This window comes from Peromyscus eremicus, chromosome 5 (assembly GCF_949786415.1).
Source record: "Peromyscus eremicus chromosome 5, PerEre_H2_v1, whole genome shotgun sequence".
Taxonomy (NCBI): Eukaryota; Metazoa; Chordata; class Mammalia; order Rodentia; family Cricetidae; genus Peromyscus; species Peromyscus eremicus.
In genome coordinates, this window is record NC_081420.1 from 123,473,717 (window position 1) to 123,500,131 (window position 26,415).

The 26,415-nt window shown below is 41.7% G+C and overlaps 1 protein-coding gene and 5 long non-coding RNA genes across 9 annotated transcripts; 2 read left to right on the forward strand and 4 right to left on the reverse strand.

Annotated features, from left to right (window-relative positions):
- Positions 1-4,513: 4,513 nt before the first annotated feature.
- LOC131911911 (uncharacterized) lies at positions 4,514-7,064 on the reverse strand. Its single transcript, XR_009379461.1, has 3 exons — positions 6,600-7,064; positions 6,475-6,511; positions 4,514-4,629 (listed from the first exon to the last, which is right to left on the reverse strand). It is a non-coding gene; the product is annotated as an uncharacterized LOC131911911 (long non-coding RNA).
- Positions 7,065-9,252: 2,188 nt separating this feature from the next.
- Positions 9,253-10,544, forward strand: LOC131911920 (uncharacterized). 2 transcript variants are annotated; one of them, XR_009379473.1, is made up of 3 exons: positions 9,253-9,568; positions 9,731-9,793; positions 10,034-10,544. It is a non-coding gene; the product is annotated as an uncharacterized LOC131911920 (long non-coding RNA). The 2 variants fall into 2 exon arrangements; XR_009379472.1 differs by having other exon boundaries at positions 9,253-9,793.
- Positions 9,523-11,316, reverse strand: LOC131911914 (transmembrane protein 184C-like). 2 transcript variants are annotated; one of them, XR_009379463.1, is made up of 2 exons: positions 10,991-11,316; positions 9,523-10,236 (listed from the first exon to the last, which is right to left on the reverse strand). XR_009379463.1 is itself a non-coding variant. In XM_059264340.1 (2 exons), exons 1-2 carry the CDS (start codon positions 11,146-11,148, stop codon positions 9,866-9,868), a joined length of 516 nt encoding a protein of 171 aa, XP_059120323.1. In that variant the 5' UTR covers positions 11,149-11,195; the 3' UTR covers positions 9,523-9,865. The 2 variants fall into 2 exon arrangements, 1 of the variants encoding a protein (XP_059120323.1); XM_059264340.1 differs by having other exon boundaries at positions 11,004-11,195.
- A 5,024-nt stretch (positions 11,317-16,340) lies between these two features.
- On the reverse strand, positions 16,341-25,398 carry LOC131911918 (uncharacterized). Of its 2 annotated transcripts, none has more exons than XR_009379469.1 (3): positions 25,207-25,398; positions 23,707-24,439; positions 16,341-16,711 (listed from the first exon to the last, which is right to left on the reverse strand). It is a non-coding gene; the product is annotated as an uncharacterized LOC131911918 (long non-coding RNA). The 2 variants fall into 2 exon arrangements; XR_009379468.1 differs by having other exon boundaries at positions 25,194-25,398.
- Positions 18,708-22,127, reverse strand: LOC131911922 (uncharacterized). The gene is made up of 3 exons (XR_009379475.1): positions 20,800-22,127; positions 20,675-20,711; positions 18,708-18,823 (listed from the first exon to the last, which is right to left on the reverse strand). It is a non-coding gene; the product is annotated as an uncharacterized LOC131911922 (long non-coding RNA).
- Positions 23,454-24,747, forward strand: LOC131911917 (uncharacterized). Its single transcript, XR_009379466.1, has 2 exons — positions 23,454-23,995; positions 24,237-24,747. It is a non-coding gene; the product is annotated as an uncharacterized LOC131911917 (long non-coding RNA).
- Positions 25,399-26,415: the final 1,017 nt, after the last annotated feature.

A 26,415-nucleotide genomic window follows, 5' to 3' on the forward strand; every position in this document is an offset into this window, starting at 1 on the left:
AAGAGCTGGGATTACAGACAGGCACCACTGAGCCTGGCATTGTATTCACATTATTTAAAAAACTCCCTTAACCAACAGTTTTACTGGCATTTATAAAATGAGAATATTTAAGAGCAAGCAGTACTTACCAAAACAAGACAAAGGCTACCAGTTTGACACAAAGAAATTTGCCAACGGGTTTTATAGGGCTGAGCTCTTCCTTCAGCATGTTGTAAAACAGCAGGAGGCAGCACATGGCAATCTAGAAACAAAAGCAACATTCAACATTCTGCATACATGCATTTTGCCTGCATGTATGTATATGATACATGTGCAGTATCTGCAGATACTAGAAGAGGCCATTAGAACCACTTGGATGTGAAGTTACAGAAGGTTGTGAGGAAGACAGTGACAGAACCTTTCCTTAAGGCCGAAATCAGAGTCTACTGACGTTTTAGTGCTTTTTTTTTTTTTTTTTTGGTTTTTCGAGACAGGCTTTCTCTGTGTAGCTTTGCGCCTTTCCTGGAACTCACTTGGTAGGCCAGCCTCGAACTCACAAAGATCTGCCTGGCTCTGCCTCCTGAGTGCTGGGATTAAAGGCGTGCACCACCACCACCACCACCACCACCACCACCACCACCACCACCACCACCACCGCCCGGCTAGTGCTTTTAATATGTTGCTGAAGATGCATATATGTGAGATTTCTCAAGAGAGGTATGTAACATTTTTCCTGAATATGTTTCTAAGTGTTCACATACTGGAACTCAAAGCAATAAACAAATAATATGAATGAAAGGTTTCCTTCAGTCAAAAAAAAAAAAGGCAACACAAATTACCACCACTTTTATAAAAACTTGATTATTATTATTAGCTAGTCTCTCGTGTAACATTTACACAACACACACAGTTTATAAGGCAACACGTTAAATAAGTAGAGTTTCAGCAAAACTGTGATCATGAAATCTGCATCACACAAACCAATTTCCTTGAGAGCAGTGTGTAAGTCCAACTGGCCTTACTTCTTAAAATAAGTGCCCACGTCTTTAGAGTCAGTTATAATAACCAACCAGCATTTCAACAGCAAGAAGCATTTCTGGAAGCTTACTTTCCCCATTAAGACCAGGAGATACTTTATGCTCATTTAAAATACTTCAGGATATGAGAGCAGTAAAGCAAGAACCAAGTTCAGACCCTTGCACTGGAGCAGGACCACCCAGGGTGCATGTCACACACTCCCGGGCCCTGGGTTCTAGCTCTAGTACCACTAAAAACAAACAGACTCTTAGCACTGAGCCGTTTCTCTGTACATAGGAACTGTGACCCTCATGCTGGGATCTGACCCAGGGCTGTGTGATAGGCAAACACTCCAGGCACATTCCACAGTCATAACCCAATTTTCTAATATCTGTCATGAACTAAAATGAAATTTTGTTCCCCAATATCTTTTTCAACTGAAAGTAGCTAACTTTTGTGTATGTTTCATAAGGTTTACTTTTAGTATCTGTCTAAATGCCAATGGGAAGACCAAACTATGTCCACCGGGTTTAGAGTGTTTCCAGTCCTTTCTTATAATGGGCATTACATCCCAGAAGGCAAAAACACTTCTACCATTTCTTTAGAGTACATTCCCAGAAAAAAGACTGCTGGTCATGGAGATGAACATGAGAGAAAGCTCTGGAGACAGACCTCATTTATTTCCGTTATAAACTTCCTTCCTTCCTTCCTTCCTTCCTTCCTTCCTTCCTTCCTTCCTTCCTTCCTTCCCTCTTTCCCTCTTTCTCTTTTTTCTTTCTCCTCTCTCTCTCTCTCTCTCTCTCTCTGTCTCTCCCTCCTTCCTCCCTTCCTTCCTCCCTTCCTTCCTCCCTCCCTCCCTGCCTCTCTCTCTCTCTCTCTCTCTCTCTCTCTCTCTCTCTCTCTCTCTCTCTCTTCTTTCTTTCTTTCTTTCTTTCTTTCTTTCTTGTTTTGAGACAAGGTTTCTCTGTATAGCCCTGGCTGTCCTGGACCTCACTTTGTAGACCAGGCTGGCCTCAAACTCAGAGATCTACCTGCCTCTGCCTCCCAAGTGCTGCGATTAAAGGTGTGCACCACCACTGCCTGGTGAACTCTTGTGTTTTTATTTAAACTCTATTCTCTCATGCCAATTAGACTTTTTCCTCTCACTGAATCGGCCGATTGCATTATGTTTTGTTTGTTTAGAAGGCACACCATGCTTATCCCCACAAGGCTGTGTGGTCACAAGAGCAAACAGCTCTGCATGTAAGTCACCAAATCATTCATGAACATATTACTGTACTTCTATATTGTATAAAGGTATACATTAAAGCTGTTTCAAGTTCCATGTACAAAGTAAAAGGTAATTTTTTTCTCAAGAAATAGTATCTGATAATATTTAGCAACAGAAACAAATTTAGTACAATTAAGAAGAATGAAGATTTACTTACTAGTTGTGACAAATAATTTCTTATAACCAAGTAAGTCCTTGCACTGGAGAAACCAAATTTCCCTTCATCGTAGACACCAACCGTCTCACATACCCTTCAAAATGGCAAAAATCAACTTTATGACTGACCAAGTAAACCCGTATCTTAATACGTACCCTTTAGAGACTTATTTTATGCATATGAATGTTTTACCTGCATGTATACTGTGCACAATGTGCATGCAATGCCCTTGGTGACCAGAAAAGGGCACTGGATACTCTGGAACTAGATTTCACTAAACCTCTGCTAGAGTACCAAGTGCTGTTAACACTGAGTGCTCCACTGAGTGTTCTCCAGCCCTGAACACATTCTTAAGGTGTAGTGGTAGCAACACTTAAAATTTAGAGTCTGCTTACTTTAGTAAAGTCTGTTTACTTCAGTAAGTCTGTTTACTTTAGTAAGCCTAATCTTGGTTTTCTGATGTGTTGTACAGTCTGCTCTCAAAGAATGTGAAAATCGTGGCAATCCTTTGCATTGTTCATTGTAATGGAATCCAGCTTTTATATACGTATTTACACTATTAATCAACATTGTTTTTCTATTTGTTTTTTCCATTTAAGAATAGAGATTAGTTTTTAAGATAGGGCCTAGTCTGGCATTAAACTCTCAATTCTTCTGCCTCTACCTTCAAGTGCTAGGATTATTTGCCATGAATCACTACACTTGTTTTCTGTCTTGTTGAGAATTAAACCCAGGGTTTTGTGCATACAAGGCAAACACTCTTATCAACTGAGCTATATTCCCAGTCATGTATCATGAAGATAAAAGAAAAAAAGCTAAGGTAAGGCCATACTTACAATGCTGTAAGAGTGGTAATTGGTCTGATCACAGTGTACTGCAGGACTCCCAGTTTGCATCAAAAGAGCAGCGTTCTGCAGAAGAAAGAGAACGTAACATCTCAACTATTCAGTGGCATCAGAACATGGCAAAGCCTCCAAATTAAAATCACGCTGACAGCTGACACTAATTATATTGAATCCTGCCAATTTCGTCCTCCTAAATGATAGTAGGGTAAGAATGTGGTGGCAACATGGAAATCTGAAGACCATTTTGAAAATATTTAATAACTTTATCTCCTAAAGCCTCCCTTCAGCTCCACTATAGCGTAACCCAGAACAGAAGGAACAGAAGAAGGTGCTGGGACCTTGGTCTTTTCCTGTTTCCCACTCTTGCCATGATACACTGCAAACCAACAGGACCAAATGAACTGAGTCTGTGAGTCAAATAAAACTGATTATCTCAGGAACTTTGCTGATAGAATTGATAGTGATGGCTCTAACTAACACAGGAGAAAAACAGAGGCACAAATGAACTGTGAGCTTGTGCACATGCATGTGTATAAAGCATTGACATTTAGGATGCAGCTTCCTGGTGAATATGTTCACAGAAAGATTTCCTGGGACAAGGCAAACCACCCTGAGGGTGGGTGGCCATCCACAGGCTGGGGCCCTGGACTGAACACGAGGCAGTGAGCTGAGTTCCGGCTTTCCTCTCTGCTTCCTGACAGCAGATGCAGTATGACGTCATGCACCTGCCACGTGCCTTTCCCACCATAAGGGACTGCACCCTCAACTGTGTTCCTAAGTTGCTTTTGTCAGTGACTTTGTCTCAGCAGGGAGACAAGTACAAGACAATTAGCTGCGTGATCACGTGCACCATCATTTAGACTCCAATTCCCAACTGTAAAAAAGATGCTGATTAAACATTTTCTAAGGTTTTCTCCCTCATTACATTGATGAACTTTTCTATTGGGGTAAGCAATGTAAAAATAAAAACAAAAACAAACAAAAAACAAAAAAAAACCTCTCAACATGTACATTGTAAAAATGTATTTTATTATCTTTCAAACTGTATTACGTGCTACATAGTGTAAGGGCTCTGCCTACTGTCCCCACCCCTTGCAGAGAGCTGACTGATATTTAAGACCCACACAGAGGCCCATCAAAACCAAACACACTTACTCTCCCATCGCCAATGGTGGACACCAGCAGAGTGGAATGGGAGGCTGTTGCTGATCTTTTGCTTCCAGGTGTAACATTATATTCGGGATCCGAATTTTGTTAAATTATTGGTAAGGAAGGTCATAAAGTTATAAATGGTAAGCTTCATAGCAGTCTCTACAGGTATCGGCATATATTCCAACTTTGGGGAATTTTAAGGCCAACCACTATGGAAAAGCACAGATGTTAAAGAGAAATGCTACTGATTCAGAAAATGCTACTGAAGGCATTTTTTTTCTTTTTTCTTTTCTTTTTTTTTTTTTTCCCCTGATAGGGTCTATGTAACCTGGGGGTTCTGCAACTCACTATGTAGACCAGGCTGGCCTCCAACTTAAGAGTTCCACCTGAGTGATGGGATTAAAGGGATGCAACACCACATCTGGCTAAAGCCATTTTCTTTAGTTGTGTCTACTGTGGAAAGTGTTTTTTCCTTTTATTTTCTTTTTTGGAGTGGAGTGGGGTACAAATAAAAGACTTAGTAACTAAAAAGCATGATAGTGAACAATCAGCATCCTTATGAGAGTCTGCATCTATGGGTTCAGCCAACCCTGGAGCAGAAATATTTGTAACAGCCCCTGACCCCAGGTCTGCACTATGGCCTCGAACTCATGGAGGTCCTCTTACCTACCTATGGCACTGATATTTTATCAGGTGTCATCAACCATCTAGAGCTGACCATAAGGACAGGGGACACACTATGCTGATGCTAACCATTTTATATAAGGGAACTGAGCATCAGCACATTTTGATGCCTGGGGTGGAAAGTATTCTCTTGTGGCTACGTATGGATGAGGGTAATTACAATATTTCATTCTTTAAAAGATTAAGAGCCTAATCTTAAATTTAAGCAAGCGAGCAAGGAAAACAGTTACATATTAAAAATATTTGTTTTGAAATATCTGCATTTTTCATTATAATATCTTCCTTACCAACACTAAAATAAGTGAACTTGGCCAGTTGCAGTGGTGCATGGCTTTAATCCCAGCACTTGGGAAACAGAGGCAGGGGGCTCTCTGTGAGTTTGGGGCCCAACCTGCTCTACATAGTGAGTTCCAGGACAGCCAGAACTACATAGTGAGACCCTGTCTCAAAAATATAAAAACAAATAATAAGTAAAAACAGAAAGAAAGAAAAATCTGGGTTGTGGTGGTGCATACCTTTGATCCCAGCACTCAGGTGGCAGAGGCAGGAGGATCTCTGAGTTTGAGTCCAGCCTGGTCTCCAGGGTTAGTTCCAGGACAGCCAGGGCTACACAGAGAAACCCTGTCTCAAAAAAAAAAAAAAAACAACTAAAACAAAAACAAAAACACAAAAAAAACATGAAAAATTTCACTATCAATCTCTTTTTAAAAGTCAATATTTTGTGTTTATTACTTTATTAAGCATTTTTTTTTTTGGTTTTTTGAGACAGGCTTTCTCTGTATAGTTTTGGTGCCTGTTCTGGATCTTGCTCTGTAGACCAGGCTGGCCTCGAACTCACAGAGATCTGCCTGGCTCTGCCTCCCGAGTGCTGGGATTAAAGGCATGTGCCACTGCTGCCTGGCTATTAAGCATTCTTTAGTAAGCATAGTTAAGTGTCAGAAGAGAAGCAAGGTGGTGGTGGCGCTCGCCTTTGATCCCAGCACTCACTGGGGAGACAGAGGCACGTGGGTCTCTGAGTATGAGGCCAGCCTGGTCTACAGTATGAGTTCCAGGACAGCCAGGGCTACATGGAAAAACCCTGTTTCAGAAAACCAGAAAAAAAGGTGTCATAAAAGATTTTTAAAAAATATTTACTTTATTATTTTATGTGCATGAGTGTTTTGCCTACATGTATGCATATGTGCTATGTTCATGCCTAGTGCCTACAGAGATCAGAAATTGGGTTCCCTGGGACTGGAATTATAGTTGTGAGCTGCCATGTGGGTGCTGGGAATTGAACCTGGGTCCTCTAGAAGAGCAAAGTACTCTTTACCAATGAGCCATCTCTCCAGCCCAAGAATTCTTAATGCAATACAATGAAACATACTTACACTATCTAAACTGTATATTGGGACCATCCAAAGAATCCTACAGAAAGTAAAACATAAAAAACACTTAATATGTTTATGATTTAAGTCAGTCAATAGTAGTAATAGCAAATACATTAAGATTTGACCTCATAATAGGTTTTTGAAGTTCAGGTTGTGTGAAATGCACCAAGTGTTGCAGAATCCCCCAGAAGGATACTTGTACCGTCACCAGCATGAACATACCAGCAATAAACCATACTTTAGTGTGTATTCCAACCTTGAAAAACAAAAGAACACATTGGTTTAGATTCTGACATTAAAACTATAAAGATCAATATTTTTGTCTTAAATTTTCATTAGATTACTAATACTGCTTTGTATTTCCCAAATAATTAGTAGCAATTAAAAAAAGATTTACTTTTTAGTAAATTCTATGTATGTGTCTGTGTGAATATGTGCATGTGTAAGTGTGGGTACCTGCTGAGGTCAGAAGAGGGTGTTACAGAGTGTGGTAGCACACACCTTTAGTCCCAGTAACTTGGGAGGCAGAAGGTCTCTGTGAGCTCCAGGACAGCCTGACAAAAGAACCCTCCTCCTCCTCTTCCTAAAAAAAAAAAATTTTACATAATATTTTGCCCATTCCTAGTGTGTTATTTGCTTTCTGAATCTGATTCTTGTTTGCTGTTTATGAGCTATCTTGAGGAAATGCTCCAGTTAAGCCTCTAACCTTGAACACAAAAACAAAACCTTCCTTTAAACTTCTCAGTCCCCTCCACCTATTGTGCTATCATTTCTCAGGCTCCTTCGGAGTCAAAATCTTCAAAACTCATATATTCTCCGGATTCTAAGTTTCCACCACACATTCGTACTTCAACAATTCTGTTCTGGGTTTGGTCCTTCCAGCTTCAGTGATCACTAAGCTCCCACTGACCTTTCTACTTGTGAAGAGTGACAGGCAGGTTGGCAAGAGTGGACAGTATTCAGAATGTCCCCTTGAAACCCTCCTCCTGGGCATTCACTTCATTGGTTCCTTGTGAATTCCTGGGAAATGCTGGTGCCAGGTCTTTGCTGTTCCTTCTCTCTGTCCTTGATCTCAAGCATTCTTTAACTGCAGACACTGTCTAAAGTCTGACCATTAGTACCTAGGTGTGTTCCCCTTTCAGAGGTCGGAACTTAACCCCTAATGCAAACAGCCATATTTGGAGATAAAGCTGATGGGGACTTAGATGAAATGAGGTCATAGTCTCATAGGGCTGGCGATCTCAAAATGAAATCGTTCAACCACCTGAGGATTCAGCAAGAGTATGGCCATCTGCAACCTGAGAGTACCCTCCCTAGACAGCAACCTTCTGGCCCCCATGACTCCAAAATCATTTTCAAGACTGTGACAAAACAAATTCCTCTTGAAGGCACTCAGTTCATGGTATACACATGTGCTTCTGTGTGTGTGAGTGCAGGTGTGCATGTGTGGAGGTTAGAGTCCGTTTACTTCAGCAAATCTATGGAAAATTACTTGACTTTGGTCACTAACAGAGAAACGTTTTTCTAGATATGTATGATATGATTATTCCTTTTTTTTTTTTTTTTTAAATGTATACCGTGTTCTGGCTGGATATATGCCTGCATTCCAGAAGAGGGCACCAGATCTCATTACAGATGGTTGTGAGCCACCATGTGGGTGCTGAGAATTGAACTAAGAACCTTTGGAAGAGCAGCCAGTGAGTGCTCTTAACCTCTGAGCCATCTCTCCAGCCCATGATTAGTCCTTTTAACTTAAAGAAATTATAAACTGAGAACCATTAAGCTAGAGAATAATCATCAAGTTAAAAAAAACAAGGCCTAATTTTGGAAAACTTGACTGATAATTATTCACTAAAGGTCATCTTTTCCTGTAAATTGCAGGTAGGTATCTGAAGACCCAGACACCCCCACTCCGCATGTAAATTTTACCATAAGTATTAAGTTGTATGCTAACCCAGTTTCTAAGCAGCAAGGAAATAAAGCATAATTTCATAAATAATGAATTTATAAATTCTAGCTCAAAGGCTAGTAAAAAGTTAAACTCTTTTTTTTTTTTAAACATGGCTTTCTTTCATAAATTGATTTATTTTGGATTTTTTAGGGGGCAGTTTCCCAGGTAGTTTATGTTTCATATTTTGACATCAAATGTTTTTTGTGTGTGTTTATTTGTTTTTTGTGTGTGTTTATTTTGAGTCTTGGTCTCTCTATGTAGACCAGGCTAGCCTCAAACTCACAGATATCTGCTTCCCTCTACCTCTTCAGTGCTGATTTTAAAGGTGGCACCAGTTAAAGACAGGGTTCCTAATAAACTCTTAACAAGGTAGAAAATAAATCTGTGTGGTTAACTCAACTGAAGGAGTTTTTTGTTTTTCTGATATCTTGTACAGTCTGCTCTCAAAAGGATGTGAATCTCGTGGCAATCCTGTAGGGAAAAGGGGCTGGCTAAAGAAACCCACCCTGACCCTGGAGCTCAGAACCAGGGAAAGAAACACAGCCTGGGTCTGGGAACTGAACCAGAGAAATGAACACTTTATCCCCAAACCCAGAAACAAGGAAATATGCCCTGACTCTGAAACCAGTACCAAAGAAACACTCTTGGTCCCTAGAATCAGAGTCAGTGAAAGAAATGTGCCCTGGCCTTAGAATTAGTGTTTGAAAAAAAAGGCCAGTGAAAGAAACACAGTTTGGCTCTGAAATCTGGGCCATGTCTGATCCTAGCCCACAAAACTGACCAATCCCTGGGTGACGCCCCCCTCCCCCAAGAGACCCTATATAAACTGTCCTGCCTGGTCAGTTGGTGGCCGTTATCTCCACTCTGGCGGAGGCAGTCACTCTCCTGGACTCCTCCTTCCCAAATCTCTTTCTCAAAAGAGCTTTGGGTGTGAAGATCTATTTTTCTCCACCCGGTCCCACCTCCACTTGTAGCGGCAAAGTGTTCAGAGATGAAATGTTTTTCTGACCCCCAAGCATTAAAGGCTAAGGGACTCTGTCAAACAGACTAAGAAAGGGTAGAGGTGCTGGACTCTCTTACCTTTTTCTTTTGGTCAAACTTCCAAACACACAAGGTAACAAAGATCAGCAAGCTACTACATAAGTAAGTATGACCAGGGGTCGGATCCATCGCCTCCAGTTGCTCAGATTACACACGCTGGGCATTTTCATAAACAAATTAGCTTACGAAAGCCAAGAAAACAAACCAAACCGAGATTTTGGCACTTTCTCTTCTTTGATTGTTTTCTCTTCTGGCTCTCTACAGAGAAAAATGACCAGCTGCTGGCGCTGCGTCCTCGGGTCGCGCTGTGGTTGAGGCTCCTCGCAGGTATGGGCTGCATCCTAGTCCTGGGGCAAGTGAGGATGGCTTTGAACCTGCAGATACTACATCTTGTGATGATCAGGAAAGCCAACTTGTGTGTTCAGAATGTTCCGAGTCTTCAGGAAAACTTTTTTTTTTTTTTTTTTCTGGATAACATTTCATTGTTCTCCCTTTAAGATAATATATAAATTTATTAGGGGGCTCCTTCTGCTCTTCTGGGATATTAATCATTACATCTTCACACAGCTTGGCCTCAGAAAGTGCATCCTGTGAAGTATCTGTGTCTTCTAAGTCTTGATGTTGGCCTGTATCAGGAGGTTCCTGTTCTTCTGGGATATCAGTGACAATGTCTTCACATGACTTGGATGCAGCGGCTGCATTCTGTAAAGTAATCGAGTGTCCAAAGGCCTGATGCCCCGGCCAGCGGGGTGTCAACGGGGGCGACCCACCTGCGGGAGAGAATGAGAGGGACGGGTGAGACACGAAAGGACGACAGCAAGACAGTGTGTTCTGATCAAGCTGCAAATTTTATTCTCCTCAGCAAGGGTTATATAGCAGGAGAGGGGGCAGGAAGGAGGGAAGGGGTGCATGACGTGCCATACGCGCAGGTGAAGGGGGACGTGCAGGTGAAGGGCTACGTGCAAGAAGTCGTGAGGCTGCAGGTGGTAAGGTCACTGGTCAGGGCTCATTTTTTTGTTGCTATGCCCTCTCATTGTTTTCCCTTTAAGACAATATAAATTTATTAGCCAAAAGTTAATTTTACCATTTAAAAATAGTTCTGCTCTTTGTCCTCCCCAAATTTGAAGAGCCTGTATCATGGTACTGCTTTAAGTATGTTCTTATTTCTTAAATTACTAGAGTAAATCTTATGTATTTAGGTTGGGGTGATACCTCAATCTGCAAAGTGCTTGCCACACAAAATTGAGGACCTGAGTTCAGTCCTCAGCAGAGGTCCAAAGCTGGGCATGCTTGCAGTCCCTGTGCTAGCTAGACAGAGTTGGATCCCTGGGGCCCTCTGGACAGAGATCCTAGCTCAATCTGTGAGCCTCAAGACAGTGAGAGACCCTGTTCCAAAACCCAAACTGAACAGCTCCTGAGGGGCCACACCCGAGGTTCACCTCTGACCTTTTCTGCACATGCAGACGCTCCCCCTCCCCCAATATACACACTCACACTAACAGAAGTTAAACAGCTGTTACTTACCCAGGCATCTTACTTGTTGAGAAATAATCATCTCTGACATCTGACACATGCCACATGGCCAGGAAACAGCCAAAGCAAGAGCCTTCCTCTGCCTCTTGCACGTAGGGTTTGTAGGAGAATACATGGCAATGTACATGGGCAATGGCCACAAGGAACATTTCGATGCAGATGATGAAATCCTACAACAGCCACAAAAATATTTATCATCTTTGGCTTTAAATCTAGTTTTTCAAAATGCTAACATTTTCAAAGTTATATAGGGTGTCAACTTTTAAAATATAATCCAGATTATATTCATATTTCAACATTTTTTCCACTTCAAAACATGACAAACCAAGGTTTACTGCTGTGGGATGTTCTGTATGGCAAATGTGTTGCTAATTAATCAATAAATAAAACACTGATTGGCCATTGGCTAGGCAGGAAGTGTAGGTGGGACAAGGAGGAGAATAAAGCTGGGAAGTGGAAGGCTGAGTCAGAGAGACACTGCCAGCCGCCACCATGACAAACAGCATGTGAAGATGCTAGTAAGCCACAAGCCACATGGCAAGGTATAGATTTATAAAAATGGATTAATTTAAGCTGTAAGAACAGTTAGCAAGAAGCCTGCCACGGCCATACAGTTTGAAAGCAATATAAGTCTCTGTGTTTACTTGGTTGGGTCTGAACGGCTGTGGGACTGGCAGGTGAGAGAGATTTGTCCTGACTGTGGGCCAGGCATGAAAACTTAAGCTACAAATGGCGTCCAACGTGGTGGCAAGAGTTTCCACCTAAAAACTGAGAAAAAAGATTCTAAAACGGAGCTAAAAACAGCTTCCTAATTGTCTCTCTCAAATGAGCGGCAGCTGCTGGTTTCAGCTACTGGTGGGTTCCTGGCGTGCGTGCTCAACCTGCAGTATGGCGGGAATCAGGCCTCTGCAAGTGGCACATTAAGCTGCATGGTGGATTTAGACTTGGACAGTACAAAACAAAAAAAGAGGTTTCTGGACTACATGCTGCTTGGATAAAAGCATAGACCCACGATAGCTCCCAGAGCTGGCGGTAAACGTAGCCATGTTGGGAAGCTGGGGTGGGCGGACCCAGCAGCCACAGCTGCTGCAGTTTAAGGCAAGAGATTCACAATAAGACAGATTCAGATGTAATAGTTTACAATGTGTGTAAAAGATACGTAGGCTTGAAAGAGACAAAAAAGGTGATATATAGAGTTATAGAAACAAATACATAGTTTTAAAAAATAAAGTCATTAAAGAGACAGTAAAGGTAGAATAAAAAATAAGCCATGTAAAAATGGATATTACACAGAGAATCTGGATTGTGTTGTCTTTGGGATTTTTAACTGCAGAAAAACATTTGATTGTAAAAGCTGTTGAGTTATGCCAAAATGTATATTTTAAAGGTACCTTGACTTCAAAATTTGGATAAAAGGATATGTTACTTTGGAAAGGAGTCTCTCTCTGCTTTTGTTCCCACAGAAAGCCAAAGGCTATGGATTTGTTCCAGATTAAGATACGTCAGGTTTGACCAGCCAAGACCCCCTGAAAGGTCTCCGATGACACCATGGCCCAGATGATCCAACATCCAGAACAGTTTGAAGGCATCTGGCTCAGACGATACAGCCTCACGGACTATTCCATAATTCTAAAATTTTCTTTGTATCCCCATAAGATACAGCGCCCCCCCTCCAGCAGGAAGTAGTAAGAGATGCTACGCCCAAATTCCCAAATTATATGTAATTTTACTTTGTTAAGGTTAAAACCTTCCTTTTTGAAAAAAAAAAAAAGGGGAAGTGCTGTGGGATGTTCTGTATGGCAAATGTGTTGCTAATTAGTCAATAAATAAAACACTGATTGGCCATTGGCTAGGCAGGAAGTGTAGGCGGGACAAGGAGGAGAATAAAGCTGGGAAGTGGAAGGCTGAGTCAGAGAGACACTGCCAGCCCCCACAATGAGAAACAGCATGTGAAGATGCCGGTAAGCCACGAGCCACGTGGCAAGGTATAGATGAATGGAAATGGATTAATTTAAGCTATAAGAACAATTAGCAAGAAGCCTGCCACGGCCATACAGTTTGAAAGCAATATAAGTCTCTGTGTTTACTTGGTTGGGTCTGAGGCTGTGGGACTGGCAGGTGAGAGAGATTTGTCCTGACTGTGGGCCAGGCATGAAAACTTAAGCTACAGATGGATCTCCAGCCCTACCTTGTGTTTTAAAGGACACTCACTGATAAACATTCCCTGTCATTAAATATTTTCTCCCCAATTGATATTGTTTTATTTATGACAGATTTTAGGTAATTTATTCATTTTGAGACAGGGTCTCACTATGTAGCTGACTGGCCTCAAACTTGCTATGTAGACCCTGCTAGCCTTGAACTCATAGAGAGTCACCTGCTTCTGCCTCCCCGGGGAGTGCTGGGATTAAAGGTACACACCACCACACCCAGCATCAAGATATTTAGGCTATCTCAAATTATCTTCATCTTTTAAATGTCACAGTGGCCATCTGACTACTTCTTTGATTGTTCAGATACAAGATAACACAATGTGGCACAATAGGCTGGTCTACAACTTGCTTTATAGAACAGGCTGTCCTCAAACTCAAAATGTGAGATTCTCTTGCCTCGCCCTGAATACTGGGATTACAGGTATGTACCACCACACATGACTAAGATTATTTGTTTTTTTATCTTTTTAAAACTATTTAATATTTATTTTAATGTGCATGCATTTTGCCTGCATGTATGTATATGATGCATGTGCAGTATCTGCAGATACTAGAAGAGGGCATTAGAACCACCTGGATCTGAAGTTACAGAAGGTTGTGAGCCACTAATCTTGTTAGTGTTGGGTCCTGAGCAAGAGCAGCAAAGCGCTCTTGTCTGCTGAGCCATCTCACCATCCCTGTTTTTGTAAATCTTACAATACCTGAAGGGATGGCTTTTTTAAAAAGACGTTCTTGTGTGTGTCTGACTGCAGGTATGTGCATATGCTCACAGAGGCCAGAAGAGGACTTCAGACCACTTGGAGCTAGAGTTACATGAGGTTGTGAGCCGCCAGACATGGGTGCTGGGGACCAAACTGCAGTCCTCTGGATATGCAGCACACTCTCTTAACTGCTGAGCCTCTCTCCAGCCCCAAAGGCATCTTCCTAGTTCAGGTTGGCCTTGAATGGTAGTCCTGCCTCAGTCTTCCAAGAGCTGGGATTACAGACAGGCACCACTGAGCCTGGCATTGTATTCACATTATTTAAAAAACTCCCTTAACCAACAGTTTTACTGGCATTTACAAAATGAGAATATTTAAGAGCAAGCAGTACTTACCAAAACAAGACAAAGGCTACCAGTTTGACACAAAGAAATTTGCCAACGGGTTTTATAGGGCTGAGCTCTTCCTTCAGCATGTTGTAAAACAGCAGGAGGCAGCACATGGCAATCTAGAAACAAAAGCAACATTCAACATTCTGCATACATGCATTTTGCCTGCATGTATGTATATGATACATGTGCAGTATCTGCAGATACTAGAAGAGGCCATTAGAACCACTTGGATGTGAAGTTACAGAAGGTTGTGAGGAAGACAGTGACAGAACCTTTCCTTAAGGCCGAAATCAGAGTCTACTGACGTTTTAGTGCTTTTTTTTTTTTTTTTTTGGTTTTTCGAGACAGGCTTTCTCTGTGTAGCTTTGCGCCTTTCCTGGAACTCACTTGGTAGGCCAGCCTCGAACTCACAAAGATCTGCCTGGCTCTGCCTCCTGAGTGCTGGGATTAAAGGCGTGCACCACCACCACCACCACCACCACCACCACCACCACCACCACCACCACCACCGCCCGGCTAGTGCTTTTAATATGTTGCTGAAGATGCATATATGTGAGATTTCTCAAGAGAGGTATGTAACATTTTTCCTGAATATGTTTCTAAGTGTTCACATACTGGAACTCAAAGCAATAAACAAATAATATGAATGAAAGGTTTCCTTCAGTCAAAAAAAAAAAAGGCAACACAAATTACCACCACTTTTATAAAAACTTGATTATTATTATTAGCTAGTCTCTCGTGTAACATTTACACAACACACACAGTTTATAAGGCAACACGTTAAATAAGTAGAGTTTCAGCAAAACTGTGATCATGAAATCTGCATCACACAAACCAATTTCCTTGAGAGCAGTGTGTAAGTCCAACTGGCCTTACTTCTTAAAATAAGTGCCCACGTCTTTAGAGTCAGTTATAATAACCAACCAGCATTTCAACAGCAAGAAGCATTTCTGGAAGCTTACTTTCCCCATTAAGACCAGGAGATACTTTATGCTCATTTAAAATACTTCAGGATATGAGAGCAGTAAAGCAAGAACCAAGTTCAGACCCTTGCACTGGAGCAGGACCACCCAGGGTGCATGTCACACACTCCCGGGCCCTGGGTTCTAGCTCTAGTACCACTAAAAACAAACAGACTCTTAGCACTGAGCCGTTTCTCTGTACATAGGAACTGTGACCCTCATGCTGGGATCTGACCCAGGGCTGTGTGATAGGCAAACACTCCAGGCACATTCCACAGTCATAACCCAATTTTCTAATATCTGTCATGAACTAAAATGAAATTTTGTTCCCCAATATCTTTTTCAACTGAAAGTAGCTAACTTTTGTGTATGTTTCATAAGGTTTACTTTTAGTATCTGTCTAAATGCCAATGGGAAGACCAAACTATGTCCACCGGGTTTAGAGTGTTTCCAGTCCTTTCTTATAATGGGCATTACATCCCAGAAGGCAAAAACACTTCTACCATTTCTTTAGAGTACATTCCCAGAAAAAAGACTGCTGGTCATGGAGATGAACATGAGAGAAAGCTCTGGAGACAGACCTCATTTATTTCCGTTATAAACTTCCTTCCTTCCTTCCTTCCTTCCTTCCTTCCTTCCTTCCTTCCTTCCTTCCTTCCCTCTTTCCCTCTTTCTCTTTTTTCTTTCTCCTCTCTCTCTCTCTCTCTCTCTCTCTCTCTCTCTCTCTCTCTCTCTCTCTCTCTCTCTGTCTCTCCCTCCTTCCTCCCTTCCTTCCTCCCTTCCTTCCTCCCTCCCTCCCTGCTCTCTCTCTCTCTCTCTCTCTCTCTCTCTCTCTCTCTTTCTTTCTTTCTTTCTTTCTTTCTTTCTTGTTTTGAGACAAGGTTTCTCTGTATAGCCCTGGCTGTCCTGGACCTCACTTTGTAGACCAGGCTGGCCTCAAACTCAGAGATCTACCTGCCTCTGCCTCCCAAGTGCTGCGATTAAAGGTGTGCACCACCACTGCCTGGTGAACTCTTGTGTTTTTATTTAAACTCTATTCTCTCATGCCAATTAGACTTTTTCCTCTCACTGAATCGGCCGATTGCATTATGTTTTGTTTGTTTAGAAGGCACACCATGCTTATCCCCACAAGGCTGTGTGGTCACAAGAGCAAACAGCTCTGCATGTAAGTCACCAAATCATTCATGAACATATTACTGTACTTCTATATTGTATAAAGGTATACATTAAAGCTGTTTCAAGTTCCATGTACAAAGTAAAAGGTAATTTTTTTCTCAAGAAATAGTATCTGATAATATTTAGCAACAGAAACAAATTTAGTACAATTAAGAAGAATGAAGATTTACTTACTAGTTGTGACAAATAATTTCTTATAACCAAGTAAGTCCTTGCACTGGAGAAACCAAATTTCCCTTCATCGTAGACACCAACCGTCTCACATACCCTTCAAAATGGCAAAAATCAACTTTATGACTGACCAAGTAAACCCGTATCTTAATACGTACCCTTTAGAGACTTATTTTATGCATATGAATGTTTTACCTGCATGTATACTGTGCACAATGTGCATGCAATGCCCTTGGTGACCAGAAAAGGGCACTGGATACTCTGGAACTAGATTTCACTAAACCTCTGCTAGAGTACCAAGTGCTGTTAACACTGAGTGCTCCACTGAGTGTTCTCCAGCCCTGAACACATTCTTAAGGTGTAGTGGTAGCAACACTTAAAATTTAGAGTCTGTTTACTTTAGTAAAGTCTGTTTACTTCAGTAAGTCTGTTTACTTTAGTAAGCCTAATCTTGGTTTTCTGATGTGTTGTACAGTCTGCTCTCAAAGAATGTGAAAATCGTGGCAATCCTTTGCATTGTTCATTGTAATGGAATCCAGCTTTTATATACGTATTTACACTATTAATCAACATTGTTTTTCTATTTGTTTTTTCCATTTAAGAATAGAGATTAGTTTTTAAGATAGGGCCTAGTCTGGCATTAAACTCTCAATTCTTCTGCCTCTACCTTCAAGTGCTAGGATTATTTGCCATGAATCACTACACTTGTTTTCTGTCTTGTTGAGAATTAAACCCAGGGTTTTGTGCATACAAGGCAAACACTCTTATCAACTGAGCTATATTCCCAGTCATGTATCATGAAGATAAAAGAAAAAAAGCTAAGGTAAGGCCATACTTACAATGCTGTAAGAGTGGTAATTGGTCTGATCACAGTGTACTGCAGGACTCCCAGTTTGCATCAAAAGAGCAGCGTTCTGCAGAAGAAAGAGAACATAACATCTCAACTATTCAGTGGCATCAGAACATGGCAAAGCCTCCAAATTAAAATCACGCTGACAGCTGACACTAATTATATTGAATCCTGCCAATTTCGTCCTCCTAAATGATAGTAGGGTAAGAATGTGGTGGCAACATGGAAATCTGAAGACCATTTTGAAAATATTTAATAACTTTATCTCCTAAAGCCTCCCTTCAGCTCCACTATAGCGTAACCCAGAACAGAAGGAACAGAAGAAGGTGCTGGGACCTTGGTCTTTTCCTGTTTCCCACTCTTGCCATGATACACTGCAAACCAACAGGACCAAATGAACTGAGTCTGTGAGTCAAATAAAACTGATTATCTCAGGAACTTTGCTGATAGAATTGATAGTGATGGCTCTAACTAACACAGGAGAAAAACAGAGGCACAAATGAACTGTGAGCTTGTGCACATGCATGTGTATAAAGCATTGACATTTAGGATGCAGCTTCCTGGTGAATATGTTCACAGAAAGATTTCCTGGGACAAGGCAAACCACCCTGAGGGTGGGTGGCCATCCACAGGCTGGGGCCCTGGACTGAACACGAGGCAGTGAGCTGAGTTCCGGCTTTCCTCTCTGCTTCCTGACAGCAGATGCAGTATGACGTCATGCACCTGCCACGTGCCTTTCCCACCATAAGGGACTGCACCCTCAACTGTGTTCCTAAGTTGCTTTTGTCAGTGACTTTGTCTCAGCAGGGAGACAAGTACAAGACAATTAGCTGCGTGATCACGTGCACCATCATTTAGACTCCAATTCCCAACTGTAAAAAAGATGCTGATTAAACATTTTCTAAGGTTTTCTCCCTCATTACATTGATGAACTTTTCTATTGGGGTAAGCAATGTAAAAATAAAAACAAAAACAAACAAAAAACAAAAAAAAACCTCTCAACATGTACATTGTAAAAATGTATTTTATTATCTTTCAAACTGTATTACGTGCTACATAGTGTAAGGGCTCTGCCTACTGTCCCCACCCCTTGCAGAGAGCTGACTGATATTTAAGACCCACACAGAGGCCCATCAAAACCAAACACACTTACTCTCCCATCGCCAATGGTGGACACCAGCAGAGTGGAATGGGAGGCTGTTGCTGATCTTTTGCTTCCAGGTGTAACATTATATTCGGGATCCGAATTTTGTTAAATTATTGGTAAGGAAGGTCATAAAGTTATAAATGGTAAGCTTCATAGCAGTCTCTACAGGTATCGGCATATATTCCAACTTTGGGGAATTTTAAGGCCAACCACTATGGAAAAGCACAGATGTTAAAGAGAAATGCTACTGATTCAGAAAATGCTACTGAAGGCATTTTTTTTCTTTTTTCTTTTCTTTTTTTTTTTTTTCCCCTGATAGGGTCTATGTAACCTGGGGGTTCTGCAACTCACTATGTAGACCAGGCTGGCCTCCAACTTAAGAGTTCCACCTGAGTGATGGGATTAAAGGGATGCAACACCACATCTGGCTAAAGCCATTTTCTTTAGTTGTGTCTACTGTGGAAAGTGTTTTTTCCTTTTATTTTCTTTTTTGGAGTGGAGTGGGGTACAAATAAAAGACTTAGTAACTAAAAAGCATGATAGTGAACAATCAGCATCCTTATGAGAGTCTGCATCTATGGGTTCAGCCAACCCTGGAGCAGAAATATTTGTAACAGCCCCTGACCCCAGGTCTGCACTATGGCCTCGAACTCATGGAGGTCCTCTTACCTACCTATGGCACTGATATTTTATCAGGTGTCATCAACCATCTAGAGCTGACCATAAGGACAGGGGACACACTATGCTGATGCTAACCATTTTATATAAGGGAACTGAGCATCAGCACATTTTGATGCCTGGGGTGGAAAGTATTCTCTTGTGGCTACGTATGGATGAGGGTAATTACAATATTTCATTCTTTAAAAGATTAAGAGCCTAATCTTAAATTTAAGCAAGCGAGCAAGGAAAACAGTTACATATTAAAAATATTTGTTTTGAAATATCTGCATTTTTCATTATAATATCTTCCTTACCAACACTAAAATAAGTGAACTTGGCCAGTTGCAGTGGTGCATGGCTTTAATCCCAGCACTTGGGAAACAGAGGCAGGGGGCTCTCTGTGAGTTTGGGGCCCAACCTGCTCTACATAGTGAGTTCCAGGACAGCCAGAACTACATAGTGAGACCCTGTCTCAAAAATATAAAAACAAATAATAAGTAAAAACAGAAAGAAAGAAAAATCTGGGTTGTGGTGGTGCATACCTTTGATCCCAGCACTCAGGTGGCAGAGGCAGGAGGATCTCTGAGTTTGAGTCCAGCCTGGTCTCCAGGGTTAGTTCCAGGACAGCCAGGGCTACACAGAGAAACCCTGTCTCAAAAAAAAAAAAAAAAAAAAGAACAACTAAAACAAAAACAAAAACACAAAAAAAACATGAAAAATTTCACTATCAATCTCTTTTTAAAAGTCAATATTTTGTGTTTATTACTTTATTAAGCATTTTTTTTTTGGTTTTTTGAGACAGGCTTTCTCTGTATAGTTTTGGTGCCTGTTCTGGATCTTGCTCTGTAGACCAGGCTGGCCTCGAACTCACAGAGATCTGCCTGGCTCTGCCTCCCGAGTGCTGGGATTAAAGGCATGTGCCACTGCTGCCTGGCTATTAAGCATTCTTTAGTAAGCATAGTTAAGTGTCAGAAGAGAAGCAAGGTGGTGGTGGCGCTCGCCTTTGATCCCAGCACTCACTGGGGAGACAGAGGCACGTGGGTCTCTGAGTATGAGGCCAGCCTGGTCTACAGTATGAGTTCCAGGACAGCCAGGGCTACATGGAAAAACCCTGTTTCAGAAAACCAGAAAAAAAGGTGTCATAAAAGATTTTTTAAAAATATTTACTTTATTATTTTATGTGCATGAGTGTTTTGCCTACATGTATGCATATGTGCTATGTTCATGCCTAGTGCCTACAGAGATCAGAAATTGGGTTCCCTGGGACTGGAATTATAGTTGTGAGCTGCCATGTGGGTGCTGGGAATTGAACCTGGGTCCTCTAGAAGAGCAAAGTACTCTTTACCAATGAGCCATCTCTCCAGCCCAAGAATTCTTAATGCAATACAATGAAACATACTTACACTATCTAAACTGTATATTGGGACCATCCAAAGAATCCTACAGAAAGTAAAACATAAAAAACACTTAATATGTTTATGATTTAAGTCAGTCAATAGTAGTAATAGCAAATACATTAAGATTTGACCTCATAATAGGTTTTTGAAGTTCAGGTTGTGTGAAATGCACCAAGTGTTGCAGAATCCCCCAGAAGGATACTTGTACCGTCACCAGCATGAACATACCAGCAATAAACCATACTTTAGTGTGTATTCCAACCTTGAAAAACAAAAGAACACATTGGTTTAGATTCTGACATTAAAACTATAAAGATCAATATTTTTGTCTTAAATTTTCATTAGATTACTAATACTGCTTTGTATTTCCCAAATAATTAGTAGCAATTAAAAAAAGATTTACTTTTTAGTAAATTCTATGTATGTGTCTGTGTGAATATGTGCATGTGTAAGTGTGGGTACCTGCTGAGGTCAGAAGAGGGTGTTACAGAGTGTGGTAGCACACACCTTTAGTCCCAGTAACTTGGGAGGCAGAAGGTCTCTGTGAGCTCCAGGACAGCCTGACAAAAGAACCCTCCTCCTCCTCTTCCTAAAAAAAAAAAAATTTACATAATATTTTGCCCATTCCTAGTGTGTTATTTGCTTTCTGAATCTGATTCTTGTTTGCTGTTTATGAGCTATCTTGAGGAAATGCTCCAGTTAAGCCTCTAACCTTGAACACAAAAACAAAACCTTCCTTTAAACTTCTCAGTCCCCTCCACCTATTGTGCTATCATTTCTCAGGCTCCTTCGGAGTCAAAATCTTCAAAACTCATATATTCTCCGGATTCTAAGTTTCCACCACACATTCGTACTTCAACAATTCTGTTCTGGGTTTGGTCCTTCCAGCTTCAGTGATCACTAAGCTCCCACTGACCTTTCTACTTGTGAAGAGTGACAGGCAGGTTGGCAAGAGTGGACAGTATTCAGAATGTCCCCTTGAAACCCTCCTCCTGGGCATTCACTTCATTGGTTCCTTGTGAATTCCTGGGAAATGCTGGTGCCAGGTCTTTGCTGTTCCTTCTCTCTGTCCTTGATCTCAAGCATTCTTTAACTGCAGACACTGTCTAAAGTCTGACCATTAGTACCTAGGTGTGTTCCCCTTTCAGAGGTCGGAACTTAACCCCTAATGCAAACGGCCATATTTGGAGATAAAGCTGATGGGGACTTAGATGAAATGAGGTCATAGTCTCATAGGGCTGGCGATCTCAAAATGAAATCGTTCAACCACCTGAGGATTCAGCAAGAGTATGGCCATCTGCAACCTGAGAGTACCCTCCCTAGACAGCAACCTTCTGGCCCCCATGACTCCAAAATCATTTTCAAGACTGTGACAAAACAAATTCCTCTTGAAGGCACTCAGTTCATGGTATACACATGTGCTTCTGTGTGTGTGAGTGCAGGTGTGCATGTGTGGAGGTTAGAGTCCGTTTACTTCAGCAAATCTATGGAAAATTACTTGACTTTGGTCACTAACAGAGAAACGTTTTTCTAGATATGTATGATATGATTATTCCTTTTTTTTTTTTTTTTTTAAATGTATACCGTGTTCTGGCTGGATATATGCCTGCATTCCAGAAGAGGGCACCAGATCTCATTACAGATGGTTGTGAGCCACCATGTGGGTGCTGAGAATTGAACTAAGAACCTTTGGAAGAGCAGCCAGTGAGTGCTCTTAACCTCTGAGCCATCTCTCCAGCCCATGATTAGTCCTTTTAACTTAAAGAAATTATAAACTGAGAACCATTAAGCTAGAGAATAATCATCAAGTTAAAAAAAACAAGGCCTAATTTTGGAAAACTTGACTGATAATTATTCACTAAAGGTCATCTTTTCCTGTAAATTGCAGGTAGGTATCTGAAGACCCAGACACCCCCACTCCGCATGTAAATTTTACCATAAGTATTAAGTTGTATGCTAACCCAGTTTCTAAGCAGCAAGGAAATAAAGCATAATTTCATAAATAATGAATTTATAAATTCTAGCTCAAAGGCTAGTAAAAAGTTAAACTCTTTTTTTTTTTTAAACATGGCTTTCTTTCATAAATTGATTTATTTTGGATTTTTTAGGGGGCAGTTTCCCAGGTAGTTTATGTTTCATATTTTGACATCAAATGTTTTTTGTGTGTGTTTATTTGTTTTTTGTGTGTGTTTATTTTGAGTCTTGGTCTCTCTATGTAGACCAGGCTAGCCTCAAACTCACAGAGATCTGCTTCCCTCTACCTCTTCAGTGCTGATTTTAAAGGTGGCACCAGTTAAAGACAGGGTTCCTAATAAACTCTTAACAAGGTAGAAAATAAATCTGTGTGGTTAACTCAACTGAAGGAGTTTTTTGTTTTTCTGATATCTTGTACAGTCTGCTCTCAAAAGGATGTGAATCTCGTGGCAATCCTGTAGGGAAAAGGGGCTGGCTAAAGAAACCCACCCTGACCCTGGAGCTCAGAACCAGGGAAAGAAACACAGCCTGGGTCTGGGAACTGAACCAGAGAAATGAACACTTTATCCCCAAACCCAGAAACAAGGAAATATGCCCTGACTCTGAAACCAGTACCAAAGAAACACTCTTGGTCCCTAGAATCAGAGTCAGTGAAAGAAATGTGCCCTGGCCTTAGAATTAGTGTTTGAAAAAAAAGGCCAGTGAAAGAAACACAGTTTGGCTCTGAAATCTGGGCCATGTCTGATCCTAGCCCACAAAACTGACCAATCCCTGGGTGACGCCCCCCTCCCCCAAGAGACCCTATATAAACTGTCCTGCCTGGTCAGTTGGTGGCCGTTATCTCCACTCTGGCGGAGGCAGTCACTCTCCTGGACTCCTCCTTCCCAAATCTCTTTCTCAAAAGAGCTTTGGGTGTGAAGATCTATTTTTCTCCACCCGGTCCCACCTCCACTTGTAGCGGCAAAGTGTTCAGAGATGAAATGTTTTTCTGACCCCCAAGCATTAAAGGCTAAGGGACTCTGTCAAACAGACTAAGAAAGGGTAGAGGTGCTGGACTCTCTTACCTTTTTCTTTTTGGTCAAACTTCCAAACACACAAGGTAACAAAGATCAGCAAGCTACTACATAAGTAAGTATGACCAGGGGTCGGATCCATCGCCTCCAGTTGCTCAGATTACACACGCTGGGCATTTTCATAAACAAATTAGCTTACGAAAGCCAAGAAAACAAACCAAACCGAGATTTTGGCACTTTCTCTTCTTTGATTGTTTTCTCTTCTGGCTCTCTACAGAGAAAAATGACCAGCTGCTGGCGCTGCGTCCTCGGGTCGCGCTGTGGTTGAGGCTCCTCGCAGGTATGGGCTGCATCCTAGTCCTGGGGCAAGTGAGGATGGCTTTGAACCTGCAGATACTACATCTTGTGATGATCAGGAAAGCCAACTTGTGTGTTCAGAATGTTCCGAGTCTTCAGGAAAACTTTTTTTTTTTTTTTTTTTCTGGATAACATTTCATTGTTCTCCCTTTAAGATAATATATAAATTTATTAGGGGGCTCCTTCTGCTCTTCTGGGATATTAATCATTACATCTTCACACAGCTTGGCCTCAGAAAGTGCATCCTGTGAAGTATCTGTGTCTTCTAAGTCTTGATGTTGGCCTGTATCAGGAGGTTCCTGTTCTTCTGGGATATCAGTGACAATGTCTTCACATGACTTGGATGCAGCGGCTGCATTCTGTAAAGTAATCGAGTGTCCAAAGGCCTGATGCCCCGGCCAGCGGGGTGTCAACGGGGGCGACCCACCTGCGGGAGAGAATGAGAGGGACGGGTGAGACACGAAAGGACGACAGCAAGACAGTGTGTTCTGATCAAGCTGCAAATTTTATTCTCCTCAGCAAGGGTTATATAGCAGGAGAGGGGGCAGGAAGGAGGGAAGGGGTGCATGACGTGCCATACGCGCAGGTGAAGGGGGACGTGCAGGTGAAGGGCTACGTGCAAGAAGTCGTGAGGCTGCAGGTGGTAAGGTCACTGGTCAGGGCTCATTTTTTTGTTGCTATGCCCTCTCATTGTTTTCCCTTTAAGACAATATAAATTTATTAGCCAAAAGTTAATTTTACCATTTAAAAATAGTTCTGCTCTTTGTCCTCCCCAAATTTGAAGAGCCTGTATCATGGTACTGCTTTAAGTATGTTCTTATTTCTTAAATTACTAGAGTAAATCTTATGTATTTAGGTTGGGGTGATACCTCAATCTGCAAAGTGCTTGCCACACAAAATTGAGGACCTGAGTTCAGTCCTCAGCAGAGGTCCAAAGCTGGGCATGCTTGCAGTCCCTGTGCTAGCTAGACAGAGTTGGATCCCTGGGGCCCTCTGGACAGAGATCCTAGCTCAATCTGTGAGCCTCAAGACAGTGAGAGACCCTGTTCCAAAACCCAAACTGAACAGCTCCTGAGGGGCCACACCCGAGGTTCACCTCTGACCTTTTCTGCACATGCAGACGCTCCCCCTCCCCCAATATACACACTCACACTAACAGAAGTTAAACAGCTGTTACTTACCCAGGCATCTTACTTGTTGAGAAATAATCATCTCTGACATCTGACACATGCCACATGGCCAGGAAACAGCCAAAGCAAGAGCCTTCCTCTGCCTCTTGCACGTAGGGTTTGTAGGAGAATACATGGCAATGTACATGGGCAATGGCCACAAGGAACATTTCGATGCAGATGATGAAATCCTACAACAGCCACAAAAATATTTATCATCTTTGGCTTTAAATCTAGTTTTTCAAAATGCTAACATTTTCAAAGTTATATAGGGTGTCAACTTTTAAAATATAATCCAGATTATATTCATATTTCAACATTTTTTCCACTTCAAAACATGACAAACCAAGGTTTACTGCTGTGGGATGATGGCAAATGTGTTGCTAATTAATCAATAAATAAAACACTGATTGGCCATTGGCTAGGCAGGAAGTGTAGGTGGGACAAGGAGGAGAATAAAGCTGGGAAGTGGAAGGCTGAGTCAGAGAGACACTGCCAGCCGCCACCATGACAAACAGCATGTGAAGATGCTAGTAAGCCACAAGCCACATGGCAAGGTATAGATTTATAAAAATGGATTAATTTAAGCTGTAAGAACAGTTAGCAAGAAGCCTGCCACGGCCATACAGTTTGAAAGCAATATAAGTCTCTGTGTTTACTTGGTTGGGTCTGAACGGCTGTGGGACTGGCAGGTGAGAGAGATTTGTCCTGACTGTGGGCCAGGCATGAAAACTTAAGCTACAAATGGCGTCCAACGTGGTGGCAAGAGTTTCCACCTAAAAACTGAGAAAAAAGATTCTAAAACGGAGCTAAAAACAGCTTCCTAATTGTCTCTCTCAAATGAGCGGCAGCTGCTGGTTTCAGCTACTGGTGGGTTCCTGGCGTGCGTGCTCAACCTGCAGTATGGCGGGAATCAGGCCTCTGCAAGTGGCACATTAAGCTGCATGGTGGATTTAGACTTGGACAGTACAAAACAAAAAAAGAGGTTTCTGGACTACATGCTGCTTGGATAAAAGCATAGACCCACGATAGCTCCCAGAGCTGGCGGTAAACGTAGCCATGTTGGGAAGCTGGGGTGGGCGGACCCAGCAGCCACAGCTGCTGCAGTTTAAGGCAAGAGATTCACAATAAGACAGATTCAGATGTAATAGTTTACAATGTGTGTAAAAGATACGTAGGCTTGAAAGAGACAAAAAAGGTGATATATAGAGTTATAGAAACAAATACATAGTTT

Excerpts from the sequence above, each read along its gene's own strand:
- LOC131911914 (XM_059264340.1), bottom strand. The coding sequence starts at position 11,148 with ATGTTCCTTGTGGCCATTGCCCATGTACATTGCCATGTATTCTCCTAC. Across the intron at positions 10,237-11,003 it reads AGATGATTATTTCTCAACAA|GTGGGTCGCCCCCGTTGACA; the intron begins GTAAGATGCCTG and ends TCTCTCCCGCAG.